The following is a 10,821-nucleotide window of genomic DNA, read 5'->3' on the forward strand; positions in this document are numbered from 1 at the left end:
CTGAGGTGCTGGAGAAGAGTCTCGAGAGCCCCTTGGACAGCAAGGAGATCAAACCAGTCAATCTTAAGAGAAATCAACCTGAATACTCTTTGGAAGGACTGATGCTGAAGCTCCTGTATTTTGGTAATTGGATGCAAACCAGATGACTCATTGGAAAAGACCCTGTTGCTGGGAAAGATTGAAGGCAGAAGGAGAAGAGGGCATCAGAGGATGAGATGGCTGGATGGCATCACTGACTCAGTGGACATGAATTTGGGCAAGTTCCAGGAGATAATGAGGGACAGGGAGGCCTGGCATGCTGCAGTCCATGGGATCACAAAGAGTCAGCTGAACAACTGGGCAGCTGAAGAACTGGGTGACTGGATTTACCCCGTGACTCAGCAGTAAAGAATCTGTCTGCCACGCTGGAGCCAAAGGAAATGTAGATTCAATCACTGGGTTAGGAAGATCCCCTGGAGGAGGGCAGGGCAATCCACTCCAGTATTCTTGCTAGGAAAATCCCAGGAACAGAGGAGCCTGGCGGGCTCCAGTCCATAGATTTGCAAGGAGTCAGACATGACTAAAGGGCTTAGCATGTACTTTGGATGACTTCAACTCTTCTTTCTCCAACAAGAGTAAAGGTTTGCTTGTGAGTGACCCTGGGAAGATAATCACATTACTGATTCCAATTATGCGCCAAGTGAGAGCCCCCTAATAATAAATAAAAGCTACTTTGCTGAGGTGTATCAGTGCGAAAAGGAAGGTGTGTGTACTGACAGTCACGGGTATAGAGGAGAGGCCCGTGTTCCAGCAGTCAGAGATCTCATGCACAGGACTATGTCAACACAGGACCCATGACAACACAGGACCCTCCAGTGTCAAGTTCAGGTGAAAGCTGTTTTCACCAGTCCTCACTAAAGAAAGCAGCTCTGATTTTCTCCAGTGCACTCTAATCACACAACTTAAATACAGAAACTTGGTTAATCATTCGTTTTCACCACTTCATCTTACGGCAAAGTTTGTTAGTAGTACATGCGCGTGCGTGCCTGCTCAGATGTGTCCAACTGTTTTCGACCCCCAGGCTCCTCTGTCTGTGCAATTCTCCAAGCAAGAATACTAGAGTGGGTTGCCATGCCCTCCTCCAGGGAATCTTCCCAACCCAGGGATCAAGCCCATGGTTGCTGAATTGGCAGACAGATCACTGAAAAAAATGAAAGTTGCTCAGTCACATCCGATTCTCTGTGACCCCATGGACTATACAGCTCATGGAATTCTCCAGGCCAGAATACTGGAGTGGGTAGCTGTTCCCTTCTCCAGAGGATCTTCCCAGCCCAGGGATCAAACCCGGATCTACTGCATTGCAGGTGGCTTCTTTACCAGCTGAGCCACCGGGGAAACCCAAGAATACTGGAGCCTATACAAAAAACTGGATCTTCCCTGAGTCAGCTCAGACATAAAGGATCTGCCTGCAATGCAAGAGACCTGGGTTTGATCCCTGGGTCGGAAAGATCCTCTGGAGAAGGGAATGGCAATCCACTCCAGTATTCTTGCCTGGAGAATCCCATGGACAGAGGAGCCTGGTGGGCCACAGTCCATGGGGTCGCAAAGAGTCAGACACGACTGAGTGATTAACACCACTACTACTATACATAAAACATTCATACCTCAAAAATTAGCTGATCTTCCTGGCCACCAGGTGTCACCATCACTCCATTTGAACAGGCAATTTGAACTTGCTTTGTGCAGAGGTACTCTTTCTGAAGAAAGTACACAGAAATTAATTTTTGTGTATTTTTCAATACTGGAGGTTAAATCATCAAGTATTTTGAATACCTGGAATTCTTATTTGCACTGTTTACCACAATAAGCAGATGATAAAATAAAAATGTAATAGTTTTTCTTTTGAAGAAAAACACCAATACAGTATACTAACGCATATATATGGAATTTAGAAAGATGGTAACGATGACCCTATGTGCAAGACAGCAAAAGAGACACAAATGTAAAGAACAGTCTTTCGGACTCTGTGGGAGAGGGTGAGGTTGGGATGATTTGAAACATGTATATTACATATGTGAAACAGATCGCCAGTCCAGGTTTGATGCATGGGACAGGGTGCTCAGGGCTGCTGCACTGGAATGACCCTGAGGGATGGGATGGGGAGGTATGTAGGAGGGGGGTTCAGGATGGGGAACACATGTACACCCGTGGCGGATTCATGTCAATGTATGGCAAAAACCACTACAATAGTGTAAAGTAATTAGCCTCCAAATAAAATAAATAAATTCATTTTAAAAATGTAATCATGATCTTAGAGACATACCAATGGTTCATCAACCAGAGCTGGGACCACCTCCCAGCCTAGGAAAAATGTTTACATAGAAAGGGCAAATCTGCATCCTAAAATGCAGCATTTGGGAGACGCTGAGGAGGCTGGCCAGGTTTAAAGGGAGAATTATAGAGTCACAGATGTAGAAAACACTCATGGTTACCAGCGGGTAACAGGAGAGAGGGATAAACATAGGAATTTGAGATCAACATATACACACTACTATGTATAAAATAGATAATCAACAAGTGCCTACTGTATAGCACAAGGAACTCTGCTCAATATTCTGTAATGATAATATGGGAAAAGGATCTAAAAAAGAGTGGAGATATATCTATGCATACATACATATGTGTGTGGGGGGAAAGCTTCCCTAGTGGCTCAGACAGTAAAAACTCTGCCTGCAGTGTAAGAGACCCAGGTTTGATCTCTGGATCAGGAAGACCTCCTGAAGATGGGCATGGCAACCCACTCCAGTATGCTTTCTGGGAGAACCCCATGGACAGAGGAGCCTGGTGGCTACGGCCCATGAGGTCACAGAGTCGGATATGGCTGGGCGACTTAGGTTCTGGTCCAACTGATTCACTTTGCTCTACACCTGAAGCTAACCTTGTGCATCACCTATACTCCAATAAAAATTAATTTAAAAAATAAATAAAAAGAAAAGGGAAGATTATTGCTGAACCTGGTGAAATGAGAAGGGCCAACATCAAGGCTGTGTCCCTGGAAATAGAGATGACAGGGCCTTGGAGAAGCGGAGGAGATGGACCGCTTCACTGTGTGTGCACCGTGGCCAGGGGTGGTCACAGAGCTGAGGCGCAGTCTGAGTCAGTGCTCATGGGTGGGGACACCAGGGTCTGAGGAATTCAGGACACGGTCACGAAAAGGGCTGGGTCCGTTTCAGACAGGCTGTCTTTAAGCTGCTGTTTGCTCACGGTGGTCACCCCCACTTGGCTGTGTCTCTTAGGACTTGGGCTTCCACAATAAAACCGTGATCAGGATTCTGATCTCCAGAAGTGAAATCGACCTGATGAGCATAAGGAAGCGATACAAAGAGAGATATGGGAAGTCCCTTTTCCACGACATCAAGGTAAGTCCCCTCATCATCTACATGCAGCCATATTTCATCCTTTTTGAAACTGAAATGAGAGCCTAACTTTAACTTCATGGTGGAATCTAAAAAGTTCAATCAAGCTTCCGGCAGGGGTCGTCTACGTTAATGGGTCAGGCAGCCTGAGAGCATCAGTAGGGGAGAAAACCCCTTCACCTCACTTACTCCTCTTTGATGTGTTTTAAGCAAAAGTCAGTGGTCTGGTCATGCACACTATTCATCCCTGATCGTGTGATGAGGCCTTACCACCAGCACCAGAAGACTGCATTCTGCAATGAGAGCACGTTAACTGCAGAGCACCTTCTGAGATCAGTTGCCTTGTGCCACCAGAGGGGAGGGCAGCCTGTCGGGTCCCCGCACATGGTGGGGCCGTAACATTCTGCACATGTGCACCCATGAGCCCTGGAGGGTGCTGATGCAATGACTCCAAAATCTGCAGCCTGGAGTCTTCACTCTGACACATATAGACTCTACCCCGGATCCTGATAAAGCCCAGCCAAGAACTGTCAGCATATGGAGGCCCATCTGTGTAACTTGGGGACACAGTGGAAAATGATAATGTTTGACCCGTGGTTCAAAAAAGTATAAAGAACTCCAAGACGGGGCCTGGAATGTATCTTAAGGTGTATTTTAAGAACAGTTGAGTCCTCTGTGCTTCCCAGGCGGCTCAGTGGGAAAGAATCCACCTGCCAAGCAGGAGACCTGGGTTCCATCCCTGAGCTGGGAAGATTCCCCTGGAGAAGGGAATGGAAATCCACTCCAGTATTCTTGCCTGGGAAATCCCATGAACAGAGGAGCCTTGAGGGCTACAGTCCATGGGGTTGGAAAGAGTCGGACATGACTCAGCCACTAAACAAGTCCTGTTACCTTGTCCACATTGTTTCCATTGAAAATTTTAATTGCATAAAATAGTTTTTTAGTATACTGAAAGATCCAGGAGAAACTTGACAACCAGAGGACCAAAAGACCATATAACCCAGGAGATCCTGTGGACCTCAGGAAGTCGAGATGGTTTCAGAGGAAGGATTATTGGAGCACTTAAGAGACATCTTCCTCATTTGTCTCTGGTAAAACTCTTCTCACATCCACCTTCAAAGTTCTAAACCTTTAGTGAAGATGAACGTTTCTCACTGAGAAGTCCTTAACTCATTTTCTCAATGAATAAACTAGCTCAATGCTATACAGCAGTTAACTGGCCACCTCAAAATCTACTAATATTCACAAATAATTAATGCAACTTTGTGCACTTAAAGCAGTGAATTATAAGTAACCACTGTGTAAGAGAACGTGAATGTGAGAGTTGACTTTTAACAAAGATAAGTTTTATAATACTTTTATTACTATCACTTTTGAAAACAATGTAGAAACTATAGAAGATGATAAAAGGGTTTAAATTGCCCTAATGTGGCACTGGAGAAGACTCTTCAGAGTCCCTTGGACTGCAAGGAAACCAAACCAGTCAATCCTAAAGGAAATCAGTCCTGAATTTTCATTGGAAGGACTGATGCTGAAACTGAAACTCCAATACTTTGACCACCTGATGTGAAGAACTGACTCATTGGGAAAAACCCTGATGCTGGGAAGGATTGAAGGCAGGAGAAGAGGACAACAGAGGAAGATATGGTTGGATGGCATCACTGACTCAAAGGACACGAGTTTGAACAAACTCTTGAGAGATGGTGAAGGATAGGGAAGCCTGGCGTGCTGCAGTCCATAGGGTTGCAGACAGTTGGACATGACAGCGTGGCTGAGCAACAACAACAAATTATTCACCAGAGATAACCAACAGTAAAATTTTGTTGTATGTGTTTTCTTTATAGAACTATATGTAAATATCAAAGTTTTACTACTTAAAGAAATATTTCTTTAAATCATGGATCCCATTGTATAAGTTATAAAGGGCATAAACTGCCCTATATTATTATATATTATCTTTTACTTTTTCATTATTGTACACAATTATAATGACATATATTTTGGAGCACAAATCTTGGGCTCATCAACAATTGATCGTTATTTCCTTAGGATAGACTTCTTGAAGTAGAATGACTGCATTAATGAGTATAAACATCTTTAAACCTTTTGAGACATATTGTCCAGTGTGCCCTCTACACTCTACACTAATTTGTAACAACATTAGGACACCTCTTTATCTAAAGGTGAGGAGAAGAATTAATTCTACTGCTAAGCATTCTTCTTTATAAAAACATACTCAGGCCCACATGCAACAATGATGACCAAGCACAGCCAAAAATAAATAAATAAATAAAAGCCATTAGGGTTCCATCAGCTTTATATAAACCCCATTTTATTGACTGTGACCAAGGCATTACTTTTCAATAGCCTCCACTGGGAAGAGTCCCCGGGACATGTTACATCAGGATGGAAAAAACAAATACTTTTTGAGATGCTAATGGCCCATGGTGTCTCACTGTATAGTTTAGAGGAATTATGCTTCTTTTTATGACATTGTGTTTCAAATATCGTATATTTGCTCCTTTTCAGAATTTCGCGTCAGGGCATTATGAGAAGGCTCTGCTGGCCATCTGTGCGGGTGACACTGATGACTACTAAGTGAAAAGGAGAATCTGGAGTACACCCTCATCTTCACAGACACGTCACATATAGGCTGTGATTAATTTGCCTTGTTAGGAGCATTACGATAAAACTATAGAATCATATTTTCTTTTCTATCTTTTAAGGTATTTTAAGAATAATTAGTATCAATAGGCTCTTCAAGAAAAACCTATTGATGAAAGTATATGGGATTTGAGATATCTAAATCTGCAATTTGTTAAATTGTACATATACTGGAATAATAAAGGAAATCATTGTATTGAAATATACGTTATTGAATGTGAAGGGTCAATTCCTACAAGAAGTGGGTTGGCTTATGTCTGTCCCAGCAGGAGACCAGGACAACCTGTGGGTGGCCATCCCCTCGCCCATTCAAGACTCTGGGCAAAATAAAGTTAAGTGAGCATTTAAAGCCCCTTTAAATGAAAGCAAAGATATCACTTAAAGAACCTGCCTGCAATGCATGAAATGCAAAAGATGCAGGTTTAATCCCTGGGTCAGGAAGATCCCCTGGAGAAGGGAATGGCAACCCACTCCAGTATTCTTCTCTGGAGAATCCCACGGACAGAGGAGCCTGGTGGGCTACAGTTCAAGGGGTCACAAAGAGTTGGACACGACTGAAGGGACGAAACCACCACCACAAAGACATGAAACAGCAGAATGCAGCCAGCTTTATGCCTGTCAAGCTGAGCTGTGTGAGAGACATAAACACAGGCATGCGTGTGTGTATCTGACAGCCGCCCTCATGACAGAAGCTCATCCCGGGTTCTGTTCTCCTTGGCGTTGAACCAGCCGCTCAGAGGAGTCCTCGCTCCTGGTTTCCTCGCTCCTGGTTTCCATCTTCACTGCTCAGCAGCAGCAGCAAGGTGTCTCTGGGAGCAAGCGCATGGTTAGCACCATCAGTGAGGCCGATCCCTTTGGTGTCTAGAGATTTGGTAAATTAGGGGAAGCAGAGACAATGTACTCAGAGTCAGATTTGGGGAGAATGGAGCTTGAAGCCACAGTGTAGCCAAGAACAGAATCGGGGACAGCGATGGGTGAGCCCACGACAGAGGGGTGCAGTCCCAGGATGCACAGAGCCGGGGGCGGGGGTGAGCGCACAAACGAGACCCTGGAGGCAGCGGGTGAGGAAGGCCAGAAGGGAGATAAGGACAGGCAGACAGAAACCTAAGCGACGGTCAAAGGGGTGCGCTGTTCCCCAGGGAGCACTGCGCAGGCTCACAGCACAGTCCCGGGAGACCGGGCCCCTGGGCTCAGGGACGCAGTGCGCATGCTCAGAACTGGGGTCTGCCTGGGGGGACGGTGCAGGACATGTAGAAACAGGTCATAATTAGACTTCTGAAACTTTCAAGACTTCAGCTGATTGTCTTGATGCATATGATGTTATATAATTTCAACTTGGGTTTTATTTCCATTTTTTAAAAAAATCATTAGCATTTCAAGCCAAAGTAGTAACTGTTTGAGATGTTTAACATAGCTGTTATACAAGCCAAAACTCTTAGAAGAAAAATATTGTTAGAATTCCCGATGAGAACTTAAAAACTTTCCACCTTATGGGAGAAAATAATAGGAAATGAAACAACTGACAAAGGATTGGTTTCCAAAATATACAAGCAGCTCATACAACTCAATACCAGAAAAACAACAATCCAATCAAAAAGTGGGAAATAGACCTAAACAGACATTTCTCCAAAGAAGACATACAGATGGCTAACAAACGTATGAAAAGATGCTCAACATCACTCATTATTGGAGAAATGCAAATCAAAGCCACAATGAGATATCACCTCACACAGGTCAGAATGGCCCTCATCAAAAAGTCTACAAACAATAAATACTGGAGAGGGTGTGGAGAAAAGGGAGCACTCTTGCACTGTTGGTGGGAATGTAAATTGATACAGCCACTATGGAAGACAGTATGGAGATTCCTTAAAAAACTAGGAATAAAACCATCATGTGACACAGCAATCCCACTCCTAGGCATATACCCTGAGGAAACCAAAACTGAAAGAGACACATGTATCCCATTGTTCATTGAAGCACTATTGACAGTAGCTAGAACATGGAAGCAACCTAGGTGTCCATCAACAGATGAATGTATAAAGAAGTTGTGGCACATATACACAATGGAATATTACTCAGCCATAAAAAAGGAACACATGAGTCAGTTCTAAGGAGGTGGATGAACCTAGAACCTGTTATACGACTGAAGTAAGTCAGAAAGAGCAAGATAAATATCATATTCTAATGCATATATACGGAATATAGAAAAATGGTACTGAAGAATTTACTTACAGGGCAGCAATGGAGAAATAGACATAGAGAATAGTCTTGCGGACATGGGGAGAGGGGAGGAGAGGGTGAGATGTATGGAAAAGAGTAGCATGGAAACTTACATTACCACATGTAAAACAGACAGCCAATGGGAACTTGCTCAATGGCTCAGGGAACTCAAACAGGGGCTCTGTATCAACCTAAGGGGTGGAGCGGGGAGGGAGATGGGAGGGAGGTTAAAAGAGAGGGGATATGTGTGTGCCTATGGCTGATTCATGTCGATGTTTGACGGAAAACAGCAAAAGTCTGTAAAGCAATTATCCTTCAATAAAAAATTTAATTAAAAAAACTCCTTGGAAAAAAACTTTTCACCTTAAGACATCTTTATATACATTGTTCAAGGAATTGTGAAACTTATACTTCGGCTAAGCAATATCTTTTGTGTCTTTGGCATAGTGTGGGGAAAAAAAACCCTCTGGACTTAGGTAAGATTTTATTGCAATAAGTGGAGGAGGCAAACACGAAGGGAAGACGCTGACCTTGGGTGTGCAGGGTCTCAAAGGTCAGCAGGAAACAGCTTCGATTCATAGGGTTAGTACAGGAGGCTGGAGAGGATCAGTGTGGGAGTGGGGGACGTGGTGTGATGGTACCGTTGACCTCACAGTGACCCTCACAGGGGCTGGGTGGGGACAGATCTGGGGGCCCCTCCAGGAAGCTTTTCAGAGGAGCCTGAAGGTGGGTTATATAGTTTAGGGACCTGTGGGGTGGACAGGAGAAACCTAACATCTGGTCAAGCTAGCAAATGTTTGTCCAGTTGGTCAGCAGGGGAAACCAGTCCAGCTCATCCCACATGAGATGAAGCAGAAGAGTGTGGAGGGCATGTTGAGGATGGTCGTGGGTAAGGAGGAGTCACTACAAGCCCATCTTAGCCATGTGGGAAGGGGTGGTGACCGCATCCTGACACGCAAGGGGGCATCTGGGCCAGCTGAGTTTCCCAGGTGCCCAGGGTTCAGGAAAACTGGACACAGTCAGGGCCTTTCTTTTCTCCCAAGTTTTATGTTGAAAGCGTCACCTAGTTGTTTAAATGCCAGCACAACACGGCCATCCTCGTCTTCGCATAACTCACTCACTGAGGTCCTGTGCTAGAGGACGCGTTATGTTAGGGCCGTGGCTGTTTGTGCGTACTGACCTGCAGTGGTCACGGGAACCCCAAACACAGGGAGGTGTATCTACCCGATGGCCCAAGTGACCAGCGCGAGGCCTCCGATGAACTGAAACCCATCACCCGTGTTTAATCTACAGAAAAGAGCCAGCAGCGTAAAAGGCATGTGCTTTGTTTGGGTGTGTTCTTAGTCTACAGCTGAGGCAAAGATAAATTAGCACTGAATTGCTGGCATTTCCAGAGACAAAATAAAACCTTAAATGGACTGAATCAGAAAGGAGGCTAGTTGTTTGGCTAAGAAAAAGTGACTTTTAGTGCTCTTATATTGTAGAACTTTATTATGACCAAAGTTGTCATTGTACATGTTAAAACAGTGCCAAACTGGGATGTCTCAGAAGATGGAAGAGAAGGCAGAGTGAGGGCCCTTCCCTGCAGAAAAACATCAGAAACGCAAGCAAAAGTTGCCAGAATCAGCTGAGAAGTGTGGGAAATAAGGTGGGATTTAACTCAGTCAAGAACACAGTGGGGAAAGCAGGAAACCACTGAGACATTTTTATTCACCATCTCCCTGCCCTCCAACCAGCTTAGCATCAGACTTGGAAGACAGAGCCTGTGTCCGCCCGTGGGATACTGGCCCCTGACTCCCAAATATGTCTGTCCTAACCTGCCGGGAGCTGCAGCAAGGACTGAGGTGAGGTGCTTGTCTCTGTCCTTCTGAGCTCAGAGCTGTCCCAGCTGCCAAGGGAGAAATGTGACAGGCGAGGCCAAACAACTGAGCAACGAACACCTTGGAGGAATACCGTCTGCTTCCATCGCTGCTCAATGTTCTCCTGGAAGTACTAGCCAGAGCCCTCAGGTAAGAAGAAAAAGAAGGAAAGGAAGAAATAAACTCCTCTATTCACAGATGGCATGATCCCTTATGTAGAAAATGCTGAAGGATTTACAGAGTAACTATCAGAGCTAATAAACAACTTTGGCAAAGTTACATAGAGTACAAGCAAAAAAAGGTGAAAGTGTTAATCAGTCCTTCAGTGGTGTCTGACCCCGAAACCCCATGAACTGTAGCCCACCAGGCTCCTCTGTCCATGGAATTCTCTAGGCAGGAATACTGGAGTGGGTTGCCATTTTCTTCTCCAGGGGATCTTCCTGACCCAAGGATTGAACCCCGGTCTCCTGAATTGGCAGGCAGGGAGGCCCCATAGAGTACAAGAACAACACTCAAAACCAATTGTATCTCTTCCTGAAAACAAGGTATTAATACATTCTGAAAAGACTATTAAGGGGAAAATTTCAACTGCAATAGCATGCAAGAGAATGAAATACCTAGGAATAAATTTAACAGAAGAGGTCAAAGACTTGTGCCCTGAAAACTATGACATTGCTGAAAGA

The 10,821-nt window shown here is 44.6% G+C and overlaps 1 protein-coding gene across 1 annotated transcript in view; it reads left to right on the plus strand.

Moving 5' to 3' along the window:
- ANXA10 (annexin A10) overlaps nt 1-5,993 on the plus strand; it is a 75,678-nt gene extending 69,685 nt beyond the window's left edge. Inside the window, exons 11-12 of the mRNA XM_065908302.1 lie at nt 3,276-3,398; nt 5,925-5,993. Of these exons, the coding sequence (XP_065764374.1) occupies nt 3,276-3,398; nt 5,925-5,993 (192 nt within the window). The remainder of the gene's footprint in view (nt 1-3,275; nt 3,399-5,924) is intronic.
- The last annotated feature ends 4,828 nt before the right edge of the window (nt 5,994-10,821 follow it).

The sequence above is a fragment of the Muntiacus reevesi genome, chromosome 17 (assembly GCF_963930625.1).
Source record: "Muntiacus reevesi chromosome 17, mMunRee1.1, whole genome shotgun sequence".
Classification (NCBI taxonomy): domain Eukaryota; kingdom Metazoa; phylum Chordata; class Mammalia; order Artiodactyla; family Cervidae; genus Muntiacus; species Muntiacus reevesi.